Source organism: Pelophylax lessonae (assembly GCF_965119305.1).
Source record: "Pelophylax lessonae genome assembly, chromosome: 10".
Classification (NCBI taxonomy): Eukaryota; Metazoa; Chordata; class Amphibia; order Anura; family Ranidae; genus Pelophylax; species Pelophylax lessonae.
The window spans coordinates 94,671,303-94,692,319 of NC_138777.1; the positions used below are offsets into that span (position 1 = coordinate 94,671,303).

Genomic DNA, 21,017 nt, shown 5'->3' on the forward strand with positions numbered 1-21,017 from the left:
CATGAAAAGATATAATAAAATATTTACAAAAAGATGAGGGGTGTACTCACTTTTGTGAGATAGTGTGTATGTGTGTGTGTGTGTGTGTGTGTGTGTGTGTGTGTGTATATATATATATATATATATATATATATATATATATATATATATATATATATATATATATAATTTTATTTAGTTTGATTATTATTATCATACAGGATTTCTATAGCACCAACAGTTTGCAGAGCACTTTACAACATGAGGGCAGACAACAATTACAATACAAGGAGGAATCAGAGGTATATTATAGATCACATACATACATACCTACCTATATATATATATATATATATATATATATATATATATATATATATATATATATATATATATATATATATATATATATATATATATATATATATATATATTCAATAATAACCATGCCTTGTTAGAACTATGAAAGTCAGTGTGTTGACAGATTTATTTATTTATTTTAACCACTCCTCCTGCTTTTGTTTTGTGTGTGTGTGTGGGGGGGGGGGGGGTTGTTATTTTTCATGTGGTGTTGAGCCCTCTATTTGTTCAGCTAGGGGACATGGAGCTTTTTCCACTCTTCCTTGTTGAATAATACTATTGGAACATATTCATAAAGCAGTGAATTAGACCATGGTGGTCAATCAGTCAGTGTCACTTAAAATACATACACCTGGAAAATTCACCTGCAGTGAATGTTAGGTGAACGTCAGATTCACTGCTTTATAAATATGCTCCATGTGTTTATTTCATATATTTATGCAGATTTGTGTATGTGTGTGTGTGTGTGGGGGAGGGGTGAGTAATCCACCCTACTTGTACAAAATTGCAGATGGAAGCTAATGAGTCACAAATGTATATTTAATCAAATCGTTTTAGGGATGAGTTGCATGAAATAAAATGTGCTGGCTCTATACTACTAAAAACAAATAAACCTGTTATTGGCTCTCCTCCATACAATGAAAAATGAAGTAATGATTCCTTTTTTTTTTTTTTTTTTTTTTTTTATATATACATTCATGGCTCATTAGTGCCATCTAGTGGAATATTTATAAACTGCAAAAGATATATACGCCAATAGTTTTTGTTATCTCAGGACTTTTTCATAATACAAACCACATACACACTGTCTTCTGTTTTTGGTTTCTTCATTTTTCTGCTACATTTGAGGCCCTGTGGGAAAGTGTTCCCTAGACCAGTGTTTCTCAACTCCGGTCCTCAGGGCACACCAACAGGCCAGATTTTAAGTATTACCCAGGGGAGATGCAGACTAGATGACGCCTGCGCTATAGCCAAATGACGGCTACAGCACGGACCTAAATTGCGGGGAGGGTGTACATTGACGTCCTCTCGTGCATGAGCGGCCTGTGCGCTCCCTGCAGAGTGCGTCCAGCTCGTTATGTGATCTGCGAGTCCATGAGACTCGCCTTATCACAGATCCCACCCCCTTACTACGTGATCAGCTGTCAGCCAATGACAGCTGATCATGTAAAGTAAACAGCAGCCGGTGATTAGCTTTTTTTTTTTCTCTTCACACTGTCAGTGGGAGGAGGAAAAACAAAAACGATCGCCGGCTGTTATCAGAGGGACATCGGTCCCGAAGAGGAAAGGATTTTGTGCCACCCACCAGTGCCCATCACGCCATCTGCCAGTGCCACCTACCAGTACCCACCAGCGCCACCTACCAGTGTCCCATCATAAGTGTCACCTACCAGTGTCTATCATTGCACATCATTGCCACCTATTAGTGCCCATCAGTGCCCATGAGTGCTGCCTATTGGTGCCCTTCATCGTCACCAAACAATGCCCTTCAGTGCCACCCATTAGTGCCCATCTGTGCCACCCATCAGTGCCGCCTTATCATTGCCACCCCATCAGTGCAGCCTATCAGGGCCCTTCAGTGCCCCCTCATCAGCGCACATCAATGACAGGGAAAAATTACCTGTTTGCAAAAATTTATAACAAACTATAAAAAACAGTTTTTTTTTTTTTTTGTTTTTTTGTTTTTTTTCGGTCTTTTTTTTGTTCAGCAAAAAATAAAAACCCCAGTAGTGATTAAATACCACCAAAAGAAAGCTCTATTTGTTTGAACAAAAATGATAAAAATTTCATTTGGGTACAGTTTTGCATGGCAGCGCAATTGTCATTCAAAGTGCGATAGCGCCGAAAGCTGAAAATTGGCATGTGCAGGAGGGGGGTTTAAGTGCCTAGTAGGCAAGTGGGTTAAAGTGGCATTTTCAGGAAGGCTCAAAACCTTGGAAGTTTGAGTGGGACCCCTTTGTGTAATAACAGAGGGGGTCCCCGTCTCCTGCCGCTTGTACAGGGTAGAGAACTGCAGTTACAGATTTAGTCTACTATAAAAAAACATTTTTTAAAAATATGGTTTTCTTACTCTAAAGTGTTTGTTTGTATAGACAAATCTTTTATTTTTTAGTTTTTCGTTAGTTTTGGCTACAGTATGGAAGGGTTTAATTTCCTGCTAGTTTCTATTCTCTGGTATCTGAATACCGTTGTATAAATTGGTTACTATGCACAGCTGCCCCAGATTCTGTGTGCACCAGTTTTAGTAAATCTCAGTGTCAATGGATGCAAAGAACATGCTTGGCAATCCTATAGACTCTTCATTTGTACAATCCTATAGACCAGTGATGGCAAACCTTGGCACCCCAGATGTTTTGGAACTACATCTGCCATGATGCTCATGCACTCTACAGTCCTGACCTCAGTATCTGAGGAAAGGGATTTAGGAGTAATTATTTCAGAAGACTTAAAGGTGGGAAGACAATGTAATAGAGCAGCACGAAATGCCAGCAGAATGCTTGGATGTATAGGGAGAGGTATAAGCAGTAGAAAGAGAGAAGTGCTTATGCCGCTGTACAGAACACTGGTGAGACCTCACTTGGAGTATTGTGCGCAGTACTGGAGGCCATATCTCCAGAAGGATATAGATACTCTAGAGAGAGTTCAGAGAAGAGCTACTAAACTAGTACATGGATTGCAGGAAAAAACTTACCAGGAAAGGATAAAGGACCTTAACATGTATAGCTTGGAAGAAAGAAGAGACAGAGGGGATATGATAGAAACATTTAAATACATAAAGGGAATCAACTCGGTAAAGGAGGAGAGCATATTTAAAAGAAGAAAAACTACCACAAGAGGACACAGTTTTAAATTAGAGGGGCAAAGGTTTAAAAGTAATATGAGGAAGTATTACTTTACTGAGAGAGTAGTGGATGCATGGAATAACCTTCCTGCAGAAGTGGTAGCTACAAATACAGTGAAGGAGTTTAAGCATGCATGGGATAGGCATAAGGCTATCCTTCATACAAGATAGGGCCAGGGACTATTCATAGGATTCAGATATATTGGGCAGACTAGATGGGCCAAATGGTTCTTATCTGCCGACACATTCTATGTTTCTATGTTTCTATCATGGGAAATGTAGTTCCAAAACATCTGGAGTGCCAAGGTTCCCCATCACTGCTATAGACTCTTATTTGTACAATCCTATAGACTCTTTATTTGTACAATCCTATAGACTCTGCATTTGTACAATCCTATAGACTCTTTATTTGTACAATCCTATAGACTCTGCATTTGTACAATCCTATAGACTCTGCATTTGTACAATCCTATAGACTCTGCATTTGTACAATCCTATAGACTCTGCATTTGTACAATCCTATAGACTCTGCATTTGTACAATCCTATAGACTCTGCATTTGTACAATCCTATAGACTCTTTATTTGTACAATCCTATAGACTCTGCATTTGTACAATCCTATAGACTCTGCATTTGTACAATCCCATAGACACTTCATCTTCATTTGTACTGCATTTAAATGCACAATTCGAGTAATGGTCCTAATATATAATTATGCACATTAGTGAGAATGTATTGAATTCTTTTACAGGTCAAAACCCAAGAACTCGAGGAGCTCAACAAGGACCTCAGACAGTGTAACCTTCAGCAATTCATTCAGCAGACAGGATCCATCGTCACCAATGGGCAGCTACGACCAAATGAAGATACCCTAAATGAACAAAGCTACTCACTATGGGAAGAACAACATAGAAGTTTAGGTATGAATGCTGGTCTTGTTTTACAAAACCTTTTTTTTTTTTTTTTTTTTGTAAAGATATCGATAAAGTGGGGAGAATAATTATTAAATCCCCAGCAGATTTTGGAAGTTTGCCCACTTACAAAGAAAGAAAGGGTCTATAATTTTTATCATAGGTGTATTTTAAATGATGGCGACAGAATATCAACCAAAAATCCATAGAAACACATGATACAAATGTTATAAATTGAGTTGCAATTCAGTGAGTAAAAAGTATTTGATTCCCTACCAACCAACAATAATTCTGGCTCTCAGACTGGCTACAGTATGTGCTCGTGGTACACAGATTAGTCCTGTCAATTTAAGAAGGTGCTCCTAACGACAACTCGTTATGTGTATAAAAGACACCAGTCCACAGAATCTTTCTTCCATTCAAACCTCACCATCATGGGCAAAACCAAAGAGCAGTCAAGGGACGTCAGGGGTAAGATTGTAGACCTGCACAAGGCTAGAATGGGCCACAAGACAGTCAGCAAGAAACTTGGTGAGCAGGAGACAACTGTTGCAGTGGGAAAAAATGATTTTGATCCTCTGCTGATTTTGTACGTTTGCCCACTGACAAGAAATGATCAGTCTATAATTTTAATGGTAGGTTTATTTTAACAGTGAGAGACAGAATAACAACAAAAAATCCAGAAAAATGCATTTCAACAATTCTAAATTAATTTGCATTTTAACGAGTGAAATAAGTATTTGACCCTTTCGCAAAACATGACTTAGTACGTAGTGGCAAAACTCTTGTTGGCAATCACAGAAGTCAGACATTTCTTGTAGTTGGCCACCAAGTTTGCACACATCTCAGGAGGGATTTTGCCCCACTCCTCTTTGCAGGTCCTCTCCAAGTCATTAAGGTTTTGAGGCTGAAGTTTGGTAACTTGAACCTTCAGCTCCCTCCATATATTTTCTATGAAATTAGGGTCTGAAGACTGGCTAGGCCACTCTAGGACCCTAATGTGCTTCTTCTTGAGCCACACCTTTGTTGCCTTGGCCATGTTTTTTGGGTCATTGTCATGCTGGAATACCCATCCATGACCCATTTTCAATACCCTGGCTGAGAGAAGGAAGTTCTCACCCAAGATTTGACAGTACATGGCCCCGTCCATCATCCCTTTGATGCAGTGAAGTTGTCCTGTCCCCTTAGCAGAAAAACCCCCCCAAAGCATAATGTTTCTATCTCCAGTGGGGATAGTGTTCTTGGGGTCATGGGCACCATTTCTCCTTTTCCAAACGAGTGGCGTTGATGCCAAAGAGCTTGATTATGGTCTTATCTGACCATAAAACACTTTCACCCAGTTATCCTCTGAATCATTCAGATGTTCATTAGCAAACTTCAGAAGAGCCTGTACTTGTGCTTTCTTGAGCAGGGGGACCTTGCAGGCGCTGCAGGATTTCAATCCTTCACGGCGTAGTGTGCCACAAATTTTGTTGGTGAATATGGCCCCAGCTGCCTTGAGGTCATTGACAAGATTTTCCCGTGTAGTTCTGTGCTGACTCCTCACCATTCTCATGATAATTGAAACTCCACGAGGTGAGATTTTGCATGGAGACCCAGACCGACAGAGATTGACAGATATTTTGTGTTTCTTCCATTTGCGAATAATCGCACCAACTGTTGTCACCCCTTCACCAAGCAGCTTGGCGATGGTCTTGTAGCCCATTCCAACCTTGTGTGTATCTACAATCTTATCCCTGATATCCTTGGGACAGCTCTTTGGTCTTGGCCATGGTGGACGGATTGGGAATCTGATTGCTTCTGTTGACAGCTGTCTTTTATACAGGTAACAAGCTGAGATTAGGAGCCCTCCCTTTGAGAGTGCTCCTAATCTAAGCTCATTACCTGTATAGAAGACATCTGGGAGCCAGAAATCTTGCTGATTGATAGGGGATCAAATACCTATTTCACTCATTAAAATGCAAATCAATTTATCAATTAATTTTTTTAAATGCATTTTTTTGGGATATTTATGTTGTTGTTCTGTCTCTCATTGTTAAAATTAACCTACTGTCAGTGGCAAACACACAAAATCAGCAGGGGATGAAATACTTTTTTCCACCCTGTATACCCTGCTGTCCTTCAATCCAGTTATTTTGGCCTCTGCAAGCGACTGGTGGAAGATATTTTAAGTTGATTGCATTAGACCAATTTATTTTAAACAGAAAAAAGGCATTGTGCAGTCCTTTTAAATCAGACCTTATTATCATTGCTTGGCTCATACACTTCAGTGGAGGAGGTTATTTAAGGATACTTTACATAACATAACTAAACTACTGTATTGTATTAGAGTGCTCTATTCAGTTGGGATCTCATTTGTGTAAGGGCTGGTTCACACCTGTGCGGTTCTTTGCATTTTAGGCACATTACCATTGAGCTCTATCCAATGTGCATAGTGATGAAAGTCTATCCAAGATGCAGCATGCAGAACTTTTTGTTATTTTTTTTCATGCACTGCACCTAAAAAAGACCTAAAAACACACGTGTGAACGGGGCCTAAAGGCATACCCTTACCTCAATGACTTTAAAGCCCAAATAAAGCCAAACGTTCACTTTGTTTTAGATAGATTTGGGGAATCCTGGTCTCTCCAATGATTAAAATGAAAGCAAAGAAAATCTCTTGTGTGGTAACGTGGGGAATTAACCTGCCAAATTTTTAATGCCATCTGCGAGGTTTTGCTGCCTGGCACTCAGGACAGAACGTGTGGAAAAATCTTACCAGAAATACCAACTGCAGTAAAATCTGGTCAATTCCCATTAGCCCAAAACTAAAGCAAATGTTGGCTGAAGTTGGGTTTAAAGTGTATGAATAGTCAACCCCTTTTTGAAACTTTTTGAAACTTTGGATAGAGTCAGAAAGGGATTTAAACTAAAGGCAAAACCTTTTTTTTGTTAGTTATGGATAGAGTGGAGAGGAATTGGAACACCTGTCTACTTTTATTGTTGTCTGTGTCCCCGTTAGGGAGATTCACTCTCTCTATTTGTCCTGTTTACCATTATCCTTGAAAGTAAAAGAAAATCCCAAACTTTGGTTTGTTCCCAGAAATATAATAGAGGGGGAAATCTTCCAATGGAGACACTAGTTCTGGTGACCTGGGGGTCCCCAGGGAATTCCCTTAATTTGCAGGGATTTCCTCTCACTTCCTGTTTTGGCTATTGGACAGGAGGTGAAGGAAAATGTCCGCAATGGGATACAGATGGCGAAAAAAAACAAAAAAACTGAAGGATTATTACCCTCCCCTACTTCCTCCAAAATGGGAAATATTTTGCCTATAGGTCTACTTAAGTTCCTTTCAATTTATGTTTTGCCCTCTGTATTTAGTTGGGAAGACTTCCTATAATTTCCTGCTGTGGAGACACTATCGCCAATGTGAGGAAATTCACATCATAGATGTCACAGGAAAAGGTGTCCCATTGGAAGATGTGCCCTCACCTTTTTCTTTTTGTGAGAACTGTCAAATTTATCATTTCCTATCACTGTTTGTTCTTGTGACAATAGTCACCTCACCAGGACAAATGCAGGATGAATCTATAGTGCCTTGAATGGACATAGACAAGAAAAACCTGACAGGGGTTCTAACCCTTCAGTACTGTATACAAAACTAAAAAATTATTTTGGATATATATATATATATATATATATATATATATATATATATATATATATATATATATATATATATATATATATATATATATATATACACAGAGAGAGATATATACATACACTTTTTTTACCTTTCCAATGTCAAACTTTTACCCCTATTGTAAATTTTATCCCTTATGTAAAATGGCATTTGTTGTACAAAGCTGTTGATTTATTGTGCATCACTATAGACAATCGTGCACAACAAAATGTGCTGAATGATTCTACAAGTTCAGATCAGAAATTAATGCAGATATCTAGAGGCTGCCTGATTTTTCCAGATCTGATGACATCGTAAAGACATATGTGATATTCTGATTATGAGTTATTTTTTGACAGGACCCAGTGAATCTTTGCCACGACTTCCCGCCAATCATCTGATGGGTCATCCTCGGAATTTACAGAACTCCCTGCTCTCTGGTCGGAACCCTGAGGGTGTGTATGTGTGACTCCTCGCTCTGCGCACTCTGCTTCGCTTCTTGCTCTCCTGGTGGTGGGTGCTTTATGCATGTATAATCCGATTGCTTTCTTGTCTACAGACTCATGATGAAACAAATGCATATTGCTTGGCCTACATAGAGGGGATGCGGTATGGAGATAATAGAGAACCGCTTCTTGTGAGAACATAAAAATGATGAACCTGGATCCTCTGTATTGTATAGAGCAGGGATTCCCAAACTACGGCCCTGCAGTTGTTCAGGAACTACAATTCCCATCATGCCTAGTCATGTATGTGAATGTCAGTTTTACAATGCCTCATGGGATGTGTAGTTCTGCAACAGCTGCAGGGCCATAGTTTGGGAATCCCTGGTATAGAGGCTTTAAAAAAGGAACCCTACCTTGTTCACATATTGTATGAAAAAATAGGGCTATAAATAAAGATGCCTTTTTCTGTTGCCTTGTGCTATCATTGGCTCTTGAAGTGTTTACTGAACTTCTAAAATGCCCCCATACTGCTTGTATTTCTGGGCGGATTACGGACATGGCTCTTTATACAGAAAACTCTGTGTATGTCCTTCTTGATGGCAGTACAGCCAGTGCTATCACACGTACCTTCCCATGTATGCACCGTGCTTGTTGTCCAGCAAATCAAATCATTGTCATATATAGGCCATACCTGCAATTTATTTTACTGGACATAATATGTAATTCAAGCATAATGCTGGAAACTATATATGTATATACAGTATTCCTTCCTAAAGCAGAATTCAGTTTAATCATAACCATGTAAAAAAATGCCCCCTGGGAGCTTTATGCTATAATGTACTAGTATGTACCACATATTAGCACATTATGGAAGACTTAACCTTGCTAAGAAATCTCTTCTAGCACTGCAATGCTGCTGCTGTCAGCTGTCAGTCGTTTCCACCTTCTCCAGGTCTGGGTTCAGACTCTTTGGCCCTTTGACCAGGCTGAAATGACGCCATGTCCATGCATGTGTACAGAAGTTGCATTATCATGGCACCACCACCATAGAGCGGTGCCGTAATTGTGCTTAGCTGTGCCTGCACAGTTCAGTGTACATTAGCACAGACAAGCAGAAAGAAGCAGTTATGACAGAAGAAACCAATAGGGTCTCTTCTGTAATAAAAAATTCTACATGTCAGCTTTTATTAAACTTTAAAGGATAAGTCCACCTTTTATAACCTGTTCCCAGTGCCGCAGCCACCGCTCATCTGCCCCCCTCCCTGTGGCGGCAGTATAGGTCAGGGGCGTAACTACAGGGGTTGCAATTGCAACCGGGCCCCATGCTCCAGGGGGCCTGTGCGGCTCCCCTGTACACCTGGATAGGAGGGGGGGGGGCAGGGGCAGAGAAATCACTGTCCTCCTTTCTCCTCCTGTAGTTGCAGGAGGAAAATGGAGGAGATTGGTTCCTCTATATGTTCCCCCGGCCACTCCTCCTCTCCAGTTCACTTTTGTTCTGCTGTCTCTGGGCCCCTGTGTGCTTCCCAGGCTTGAAGGGAAGGGCCACTGGCCAGGGGTTCAGGGGGGCCTTCATGGTTTCTTTCACCGGGACCTGAAGGTTCTAGTTACGCCTCTGGTATGGGTAGTACAGTTCCTTGTACTAGCTGTTACTGTTTGAAAACAGCGCCCACACAGCCGCATTATTCATCCACTCAGCTGTGTGTGTCTGAACGAACTACAAGCCCCAACATCCTTAGCGGCTGTCGGCTTGTAGTTCTCAATGGAATTACCGCGGCGCTGTGGTAGTTCATGGAGTCTTCCTGCCAGCAAGTATCGGCTTACCCGTAGAGGAGACCTGCATGGCATCAGTGATCTGCTGATTGCTGGTGCAATGCTTTACAGGCTCTTATTACAAAAAATAATAAATGCACATTTTTTACCTGCAAAAAGATGTGCATTTATTTTTGGTAGAAAGGTGAACTCATCCTTTTAATTCCACTTTAAATGGGAAACTTCTACACAGGATACAAGGTTGGATAATGGTAAACAAGGGAACACTCAGTCCATAAAGTTTATAGGTAGGCATAAACTAGAACTAAAATAATAAGTCCAATGTACTCTTAGTGCAAGCTGATCCAAAAGCTGTAGCGGACTCTGTAGACTGCAAGGAAGCAGAAAGGAGGAAAAGCGCCTCTAACTGTAGTATGAATGAACCATAAAATGAAATAAATCCCTAATTAGAGCTACTCACTTTTTGTGTCGCGTTTCTGAGTAGCCCTAATTAGGGGTTTAATACTAAACTTAGAGGCGCTTTCCTTCTTTCTGCTTCTACACAGAGGATTTTTTGAAAAAACTCCGCTATCTGCATCTGTATTTCCCTCTGTAAGGTTTTCATTCTAGATTTCAAATATGTCAAAATGGGTGAGTTGGCTTCAATCCTAGACCCATTTACACTACAGAAACATGAAGCATGCCAGACTAGTGCACTGTGCACAGTACAATATGGGATTGTCTGTTAATCTAAATTACACTTAATTGGATCAGTGGCATGGATGCATGCTCTTCATCATGAGTCTGTTGCAGATGTACCGTATTCTTTATTTGATTTACCTGTATCTTGCATGATTTCGAAACAATCAAATCATTGTTTTACTGCGAGTGTGTGGAAGTGAAGGAAAATGATTTGCTTTGGACGTCTGGTAAAATTGACCTCCGCACAAAACTTAAAGTGTAAGTCTACCCTAACACTAAAATCCCTGCATATACAGACATCCACGATCTAACCCTAACCAATGTATTCCTGTAGAGAAGAAATCAGTATACATACCTTTTTTAAAATCCTAACCGTCTCCAGCGATGGAAGTTCTGCAGAGGACACGGCCGACAACGGCTGTGAAATGAATGGGAAGTCGCCCATGGACTTACTATGGGGTTTCCGTTGTTAGCTGTGTCCTCTGCACCCGCCTAAACAGCGAAGTCGCAGCTGACAGCTCAGCGTGGGATTGGGACAGATCGGTTTCAAAAAAGGTAAGTATACTGATTTCTTCTTTACAGGGCTAGATAGCTAAGTGTTAGATCGTGGATTTCTGTAGATGCAGGGATTTCAGTGTTGAGGGGAACTTCTACTTTAAAATAGGAACTTTGCTAAGCAGTGTTTTTATATTGGCCACATAAGGCCCTCACTCATGGATAGTCACCTTTACCATGCACCCCTACTATTCTGTTCTCTGGGGGAGTCCTACACCTAATCCTGTGTAAACTCCATGCTGGACAGTGTTCGGCCTGACCATTGGCCACTTGAGTCTAAGCACTGCATTCTGGGAGAAAGGGGAAGAAATCACTTGCTTACTGAGTACTTCTCAGCTCATGATCAGAATATTTTACAAAAAAGAATGCTTTCGAAGCAATCGTATTATAAACTGATCATTAGTACACAGCTGTCGTCTGAAATTTTCCGAAGGGACAAACACTAAAATTTTTCTCGTACGATACCAGCTCCTACAATTTGTGTTTAATCAGTATAGTTTTCATCCGTAAATACAATACAGGCATACCCCACTTTTAAGTACACAATGGGACCAGAGAATGTATGTAAAATGAAAATGTACTTAGAGTGAAGCAATACCTTTTTTCATTTCTCAATGCATGTAAATACACTAGCTCCATAGGAAATCTTGGTCAGCTTGACATGGCATTGCTCCCAAACCATGTGACAAGGACACCAAGCTTGGGGAGCATGTTAAGGGGATCCAGGACTATGACATAGTAGATTACCTAGGCAAGCTGGCCAGCCACAAACAGGATATGTTGTAGTCCTGGGTCCCCTCTCGGTGCTCCCTACATTTGGTATCCCTGTCACTTATGGTTTGGGAGCAGTGCCATGTCAAGCTGACCAAGATTTCCTATAGACGCCAATGTTAAAAACTGGGAGTAGTGTCATGCCAAGCTGAACAAGCTGTGTCCTTACTCGCGAGTGTACTTAAAGCGGGGTATGCCTGTACAAATACATTACATCACTTCCCAATTGTACTGGAATTTTCATAATTTAGTAACCTATTTGTTTTCAAAAATAGAGACTAGCATCCCAAAAAAAAGCAGATGTTCATTCATCCAATAATCTCATCATATGTACCAAGCTTCATAGCCAAGTGCAGCAGCACAAAAGCACAATGAAAGCGAGTATCGGCAGGTAGGAAGTGCCTTATCAAGATAACCTGTCATTTTTTCCTGAATGGGCAAAGTGACAGATTCTTTTGACTTCCTAGGTCTTCCTGGCTGCTGTGGCTATTAGGGGCCCATTCTCCTTGTTGGAATTTTCATCTTGTATAAAATGCAACAAGAGCAGGAGGAACATGGAAAGGTGGCAGAACACCCACGACTGCTATGCCCATAGGAACAGTCAAGAGTTATGGCAATTACTGTAGATTTCACTTTTGGATACAATCCAAGACGTAAAAAAAACAGGAGATTAATTTGCCAACTAGGATCAATTTATAACTAAAATAACATTTTTAAGCAGTCTGATTATTTATTGCACATGAATCCTTCATGCTGCAGTTCTGGTAATTGTTTTACAGATGTCCCTGTTTCCCATCTTAAAAATTTGGAGGTATGTGTCACAATTGACTTCTTTAGCCTCGGAAATGATCTCCTTACCATAGCACAAGGCAAGCTTTCTTCACTTTGCCTTGTGTAAAATAAACCATCCGTATAGCTTGGTGAAGGAGCATAGATACATAATTCATAAGGATGATAGCTACTGTGCTCCAAATAGTCTGCTCTTCAATGCAGACATATTTGGCAACAGTCCATGTGTTCTAGGTACAGCCTCAAGTATTGTCTAGGAAAATATGAATTTCTAGAAATAATCCCTGGAGTTAAATCAATCCATCTACAAATTAGAGGATGTGGGTTTTTTTTTTTTTTTTGCTTCCACAGCTTCTAATAACATTAAATATACTTAAAAAAAATAGACCAGAGATCTTATTTATTCTCATCTAAGACAGAGGGTGATTGGGTGTCATGCTATCTATAACACCCTAGCCTTAAGGTGACAATCAGCAGAGGTACATGTGGTCTCACCCACTGGCTGCCTTCTACTTCCCTCTGCCAAAATGAAATGATTAGATTTGGGTAGAGGTCTCCTTTAAATTTGCCAAGATAAGACCAAGATATCACATGTCGTATCTCCTAATTCCTCATCATGAGCTGTTGCAGCATTACACCATTCCCTGTGGCCTTAAAACCCTAAAGGGCTGCTTTTTTTTTTAACCTATGTTGTTTGCACTTGGTAGCGCAGCTGCTTGATACTGTGTAAGATGTATCTGGGTGCCCCAGACAAATGGATGTGTAGCTAACATATATTAAATTTGGATCACACTTTTATCTTTCAAAGTTATTGCAGTTTGCCACAGAGCTGTAAGGGGCATTGAACGCTATAAAGTGCTGCAGCCAGGTGATTTTTACAATGCCTTTAAAAAGCATGCACTAACATCCAAATTTTCCAGGTCAAGCTTTTGGGGTGTATGAAATAAAAGAAAAAGGAGGCGCAAACACCTAAACACCAAATGCATACTCACAGACAAGAAGAGTGTTAAAATCGTGTTACAAGAATCCACCACACATGGAATGGAACATGTCCTTGTAGATGGGACCGCTAACGCGTTTCGGGAGTCAAGCTCCGTTCATCAGAGCTCTGACCACGGGTAATGCACTAGGTGTTTGCGCCTCCTTTTTCTTTTCTTTTGTGCACCCATGTTGGAGTCCCCTGCCTGAGGAGAGCAGCACGCCAGTCTTTCCCTTTGGAGTGAGCGCTTGGCTGAATTGTTTGTTTCAAGCTTTTGGGGTGTACCCACTTCTTCTTCAAGCAGTACTAATATAGAAAGTTTTAGCGGAATGTTAAGCAAGACAAAGAGTCACAGAGGCGAGAGGGTCAAAAAACTGTCAGATTGTGATTTACAGTAGAAAACCGAGGCCCACATTTACTCCATTATCCTTTGTGTCAAAAAATATTTATCATTTAGTTCAAAAGTTTTTCTTTCCTGAGTAGTTTTGAAGTTCCTTTTAGGGCTCTGTTCTCACTAGAGTGATGTCAGATGCAACTTGAGTCACACAGAATAGCATGACAATGGGAAATCACATTGGCTTTAATTCTACTTGTTTACATCAATGCAACTCAGCACAGTGCTATTTCGGAAAAGGTTCCTGTACTACTTCAGTTTGATTCCAGCAGGATTTTGGTCACATAGAATATGCAAACCACTTCAAAGTAGCATAGAAGTTGCATCACATAATCACACTGAAAGTCGGATCAAAATTCAATTGCAGCAGTGTGAACCTTGCCTAAGAACCAAAACATTCATGTCTTCCATTGTGTGGTCTGGTTGTGATGTCCCACAGGTATTACAGAAATCATCTCGTTACTATTCTCTGTAATGGTGTGTCTTGTGTATGTAGCACCCTCCTAGATAGGTGCTAGGCAGGGAGAATAGTTTGCTCTGCCTGCTTAACAAGGGAGCAGCAGATAAAACATAGTCTGCTCTCTCTGCTTATCAGGGGAGCCTGATCGATAGTTAGGCCTGCTCATTGTGCTCAGCGTGTATTCATCTGGTCTCAGGGAGTGTCCCCAGCAGATCCAATGGGGAGGCACATTGGATGCTGTGGGAAACCTGGCCAATGATGCACAGGCTTTTGTACTGTCCCAGTGGTTTGGCACAGAGAGAGGTGCATCATGGGATAGGGTATAAAAGCCAAGAGCACATGAGGCAGGGGGTCTTTGGGCGGGAAGCCAAGTCCCAGAAGGAGGCTGACGGCTGTCTACTCTTCTGAAGCTGTGGAAGGTGGTCACAGGCAGTCAGCCTGGCGAACCAGAAACTGTGGCTGTGTAACGCTCCTGCGTTTCTTATATGGTGTGGATTTTCAGCTGCAGAAATAGTTCCACGTCAGTTGTCATGTAAGAGATATGCTGAGATACCATTCCCAACCTCAATGACTCATCATGTGTGGAAGGTCTTATTTCAGCCAGTAAATACACACAATTAGCAAGCTGGTTCCTAGAGTGACTTTATATATGTGGTAACACAATGATGAAGGTTTGAGGGATAGGTTGAGTGGAGGTGGTAGGTGATAGACAGTAGCAGATGGATGCAGGAAGGTTTAACAATGTTGTATGATAGCAGATGATAGAATAGCAGGTGGACATACAAAAGAGATCAACCCAGTGCAGAAAAGTAGCAGTAGTCTCAAGAGCTAGCAATCTAGTTTATGCAGATGTGATAAACAGTCTCTACTATGCAGAGCTAGATAGTGTAAGCTTAGTATAAGTTTATAGAGAATTCCCCTGCGGGGTACTTAGCACTATTAGCGATACAGCCGAAGGGTGGTTCAGGAGAGGCGGATGATCCAGTAGCGGGATACAGGGATCAGCGCAGCGAGGTTCCGTCAGCGAAGTAAGCTTGCAAGCATGGAAGCTTCAAGCAAGGTTAGCATCCAGATAAGGGTGTTTGAACGAACACATGTGAGTGAGAGCCGACACCTTAAATAGCCATCTAGTCCGGCGCTGAGTGATGACAGCTCCAGTCTTAAAGGTGTATGCGCACCTTTCCAAAAGTAAATGGTGGGGCGCATACACTTGTGGAAAGTGTAATTTAGGGTACCAAAGGTACCGGAACATTACAGGCTGAACCCAGAGGTCCAGTGAAGGTTGACTGGTGGAGTTTGGAGTCAACGGTGACTCTGTAAAAACGGTGTCCGTGAGTACAGAGGAACTTGCCCAGGGGTCTGCCAGGAAGGGGTCCACTCCAGAGGCTAGAGTCAGTGGATGAGTGTCGGTACACCGGCAGTGAGAGTAAAGGGGGTGCCAAGTTTAGAACCCTGAAGAGAATGTCCAAGCAGGAACATTTAAAGCAACTTCACTTTAGTGGCAGAGTGAAGCAGCGGCCTTGCCGCATTCTACAGTTAGCTGTACTCAAGACTGGGAATAGTTAATAGTTGAAGTATCCCACTCATCACCTCTCCTATCCAAGTTCTCAATTAAACCACAAAAACCAACATCGCCTGGAGTCAGGACTGATTATTGACTAAGCCATGAACTTTCATTGCTGTTTATCTGCTATCAGTTGCTAAAGGTAACCCAGGGGAATCCAAAAAGTGTAATTCTCAGCAGTCCTCTAGGGGGCAGTGCTACATGTAAATTCATTTTGGTTTCTAATGCCTGTCCCTTTTTGCCAACATAAGATCCTTGGTTTCATTTTTGCATTGGATGAGGTACACAACATTACTGGAGGAAACATCTGTATGATCCTGTGATAATGAAGGTCTCTTTTGTGTGTGAGACTTTTTAATGAATTGATTTAGCTGCACAGTTTGCAGTGTTTTTTGTTGCAAGGTTTGGCTTCTTTATTTTCAGCTTCGTAAAGAGAATGAAAAAAGATCATTTTGAGCACCTTCGTATCTTTATCACCGCCCTTGTAATGCTAGCACTGGAAAGTGTCTTTACCAAAATGTCTTTCTATTCTCCTTCATTGCTATGTTCGCTCTACTTGTTCACACAATGGGACTGATTTACTAAAACCAGAGAGTGTAACATTTGGTGCAGTTCTGCATAGAAACTAATCGGCTTCCAGGTTTTTTTTTCAAAGTGTAATTAAACAAGCTGAAGTTAGAAGATGATTGGCTACCATGCACAGCTGCACCACATTTTGCACACTCCAGTTTTACAAAATCAGCCCCAGTGTGTGGGAATTTAGCCACCCTCCTATGCTCCCTCCCAACACAAACTACAATTAGACCTGCCCATGCAGCCGGGGCTGGCACGTAAACCCAGAGTAGACCATCCATAGTGACGAGAATGGGAGTGCTCATTACGCCAGTTTATAACAAATGCTGCCCACCTCAAAGCCCTGTGTTTTTATGCTGGTCTTAGGTGGCACAATCGTGATGAAAGTGCCAGCATTAATACATTATTAAGTGCTCTGTGGGAAATGTTGTACTCGGAAATTAAAACATTTTTCAGCCACTCCTCATGAAGTCCGTGGGGACAAATAAATGCATCTGGAAAGTATTCACAGTGCTTCACTTTTTTCAAATTTTATGTTACAGCCTTTTTCCAAAATGGATTAAATTCATTATTTTACTCATAATTCTAAAATAATGCCCCACAATGACAACGTGAATGAAGTTTGTTTAAAATCTTTTCAAATTTATAAAAAAAAAACAAAAAAAAAAAAAATCACTGCCTTTGCCATGACACTCAAAATTGAGCTCAGGTGCATCCTGTTTCCACTGATCATCCTTGAGATATTTCTACAACTTGATTGGAGTCCACCTGTGGTAAATTCAATTGATTGGACATGATTTGAAAAGGCACACACCTGTCTATATAAGGTCCCACAGTTAACAGTGCATGTCAGAGCACAATCCAAGCCATGAAGTCCAAGGAATTGTCTGTAGACCTCCGAGACAGGATTGTATCGAGGCACAGATCTGGGGAAGGGCACAGAAAAATGTCTGCAGCATCTAATGTCCCAATAAGCACAGTGGTCTCTATCATCCCTAAATGGAAGAGGTTTGCAACCACCAGGACTCGAGTGATCGGGGAAGAAGGGCCTTATGGGCCATACACACTATAAAATTTTCTGAAGACTTTTTCCTTCAGATTTACCTTTTCTATGTAGTGCAAGGGCCTGCCAGATTGCATACAAATTGAAAGTGTTTAGGTTTGACCTCATATTATATGGTTTTGGTAAGTCTAAAGGAAAAAGTCTTCAGAAAATCTTATAGTGTGTATGGCCCATAAGTCAGGGAGGTGAACAAGAACCCAATGGTCAGTCTGACAGAGCTCCAGCATGTCTCTGTGAAGAGAGGAGAACCTTCTAAAAGAACACCCATCTCTGCAGCACTCCACCAATCAGGCCTGTATAGTAGAGTGGCCAGACGGAAGCCCCTCCGCAGTAAAAGGCACACGGCAGCCCACCTGGGGTTTGGCAAAAGGCACCTGAAGGACTCTTAGACCATGAGAAGCAAAATTCTCTAGTATGATGAAACAAAGATTGAACTCTCTGACCTGAATGACAAGTGTCATGTCTGAAGGAAACCAGGCACCGCTTTTCCTGGCCAATACCAGCCCTACAGTAAAGCATGGTGGTGGCTGCATTATGCTGTAGGTATGTTTTTCAGTGGCAGGAACTAGGAGACTAGTCAGGATTGAGGGAAAGATGAATACAGCAATGTGCAGAGCCATCCATGATAAAAACTTGCTCCGGAGCGCTCTGAACTTCAGACTGGGGCGAAGGTTCCTCTTCCAACAAGACAACGACCCTAGGCACACAGCCAAGATAACAAAGGAGTGGCTACGGAACAACTCTGTGAATGTCCTTGAGTGGCCCAGCCAGAGCCCAGACTTGAACCCAACCCAATTCAACATCTCTGGACAGATCTGAAAATGGCTGTGCACCGACGTTCCCCATTCAATCTGATGGAGCTTGAGAGGTCCTGCAAAGAGAAACTATCCAAAAATAGTTGTGCCAAGCTTGTAGCATCATGCTCAAAAAGACTCGGGCTGTAATTGGGCACCATATTATGTTTGAGACATTGCAAAGGTGCTTCAACAAAGTATTGAGCAAAGGCTGTGAATAATTATGTACATGGGATTCTTTTTTTTTTTTTTTACTTTTAATAAAAATGCAAAGATTTTAAACCAACTTCTTTCACATTATTATGGGGTATTGTTTGTAGAATTTTGAGGAAAAATATGAATTTAATCCATTTTGGAATAAAGCTGTAACCTAACAAAATGTGGAAAAAGTGAAGCGCTATAAATACTTTCCGGTTGCACTGTATTCCCAAATCTGCCTTAAAGGCTCCCCTGTACTTTTTTGAGTGACAGATGGTAATTGTCAGCTGCCTGAGTGATCAGGTGTGAACAAGCACCATTTCAATCAGTATGATTTTAAATATTGACTGTTGAGGTCGGGTGTGAATGGGGCCTTCGTGTACACATGATTGCAAAAATCCTTGGTAGCTGTACTACCCTGACACACATATAGATAGTTGGATTGATTAATAGATAAGATCAGGGGTCTCCAAACTTCGTAAACAAAGGGCTAGTTTACAGTTTCTCAAACTTTAGGAGGGCCCGACTGTGGCCAGTGAGAATAGAAACTTCCCCAGTGTCAATGGGTGTAGAGGAATAGTACTCAATTGCTGGTGTCAGTGGAAGAAATGGTGTCTCAATGGTGGAAGGAGTAGTGGCTGGTATGAGTGTAAAGCCCCATACACACACGCAGATCGTCGTCATACAAATGTTCGTCTTTTCTCCCCGGGATGTCGGTGTCTGTTGAAAAGTGCAAAGACAGCACAAGGACAGCACAAGAATTTTGTCCGCAGACTTCAGCTGACTGCAGAAGTGATGTCATGTAATGGTTAACTTTCCCTGTGTTTTTTATTTTCTGAGCATGCCCAGTCTTGCAAATCTGCGGTCTGTCGGCTGATTTCTGTACTGACAGGCGAACAATCGTCCGTTCTGGTGTCCGCAGACAAAAATTTTCATGTTTGCAAGAAAGACTCTTGTCCGCGGATTGTGTGCAGACAGCTGTCGGAGGCACCATACTAACACGCGTACAATCGGCAGATCTTTCGTCCGCCGACGTTTGTATGACGACGATCTGCGTGTGTGTATGGGGCTTTAGGAAGAGTGCCCCAAGAGCCAGATAAAGGCAAGCAAGGGGCTGCAGTCTGGATGGAGACCACTGGATTAAAAGGTGTCACTAAGCATCCTTGTATGAGATACTTTGGGGGGGGAGAGAGAGAAAGAGAGAGCAGCAGTCCAATGAAATATAAATTAAAAAAAAAAAAAAAAAACTCTAGATAAACATTTCTTCTTGTACTCAAAATTCTTATTTGTTGAAAATACATTATTGGGTCGTTATTTTAAAACTTCGTTCCCACAGATGCAAAAATCAGGCCATGGTTTCATGCATGACCTAAATGTTTTATACATTGATGAATGTGAGTATTGCTATTAATCCCAGGTTTTTATCTCTTGCAGTTCTGCCTTCCCGAGATACGTCCTGGACATAAAAGCATGACACCAACCAGAAACCAACCTTGTTATGTTTGGGACATTGTAACTGTGTAAATGGAATTACAATTATATGTAAAAAAAAAATATATATATATATATATCTATATAAATATGTATATATAGCAGTTTATAATATTTTGTATTATAAATTTCTTTTTATACGTGTATATAACTTGGAAGTTTAAAATGTGCACAAATTAGGGGAGGGAGTGTTTATTTTCAATTAAATAAGCTGTTCAATATGTATGTATTCTATGACAAATGAAATACAGTTTTCATATATCTTGAAAAATTTTGAAATAAAAACATTTGTACTGTGTAAAGACTTAATTTTTTTTTTTTGAGGATTTCTTAACTCTCACAGGACCTTTCTCAAAGGGCAATAAAACCTAGATGTCCAGACTAAATTTAGCATCAGTATATCTACATTTACTTGATAATAACTCTATACCTCATTTTCCTACCAAAATCATTTTAAATTGGATTTACGGATTTAAACGACTTTTATCTATATACATTCCAAGCTTATGTTTTTTTTTTTTATTATCTATCAAATTGACCAAAATGCTTTATTGAGTGGTGGTGGGTTTTAACCTCTGTCAGGTTTTTGCTGTTTTCTGGCTTTTTCATGGTAGTACTTAGCACATTGTGTGGTGAGTTGCAGTGCTATTAGTTTAGAACAGCACTATAGCAAATAACTACAACCTTTTTTTTGTCTAGTGCAATGGCAGTCAAATCTAAATGAAAGCTGA

At 40.8% G+C, this 21,017-nt stretch overlaps 1 protein-coding gene across 4 annotated transcripts in view; it reads left to right on the forward strand.

Annotated features, from left to right (window-relative positions):
- Positions 1 to 20,553, forward strand: part of RASSF7 (Ras association domain family member 7) — a 124,915-nt gene extending 104,362 nt beyond the window's left edge. For 3 of the 4 annotated variants that reach the window (XM_082270623.1, XM_082270622.1, XM_082270624.1), the window contains 3 exons: positions 3,934 to 4,102; positions 8,118 to 8,213; positions 20,230 to 20,552. In XM_082270623.1, coding sequence (XP_082126749.1) covers positions 3,934 to 4,102; positions 8,118 to 8,213; positions 20,230 to 20,261 — 297 coding nt within the window. In that variant the 3' untranslated portion in view covers positions 20,262 to 20,552. Of the gene's footprint in view, positions 1 to 3,933; positions 4,103 to 8,117; positions 8,272 to 20,229 lie in introns of all 4 variants that reach the window. The other variant, XM_082270625.1, reaches the window with a different exon arrangement.
- The last annotated feature ends 464 nt before the right edge of the window (positions 20,554 to 21,017 follow it).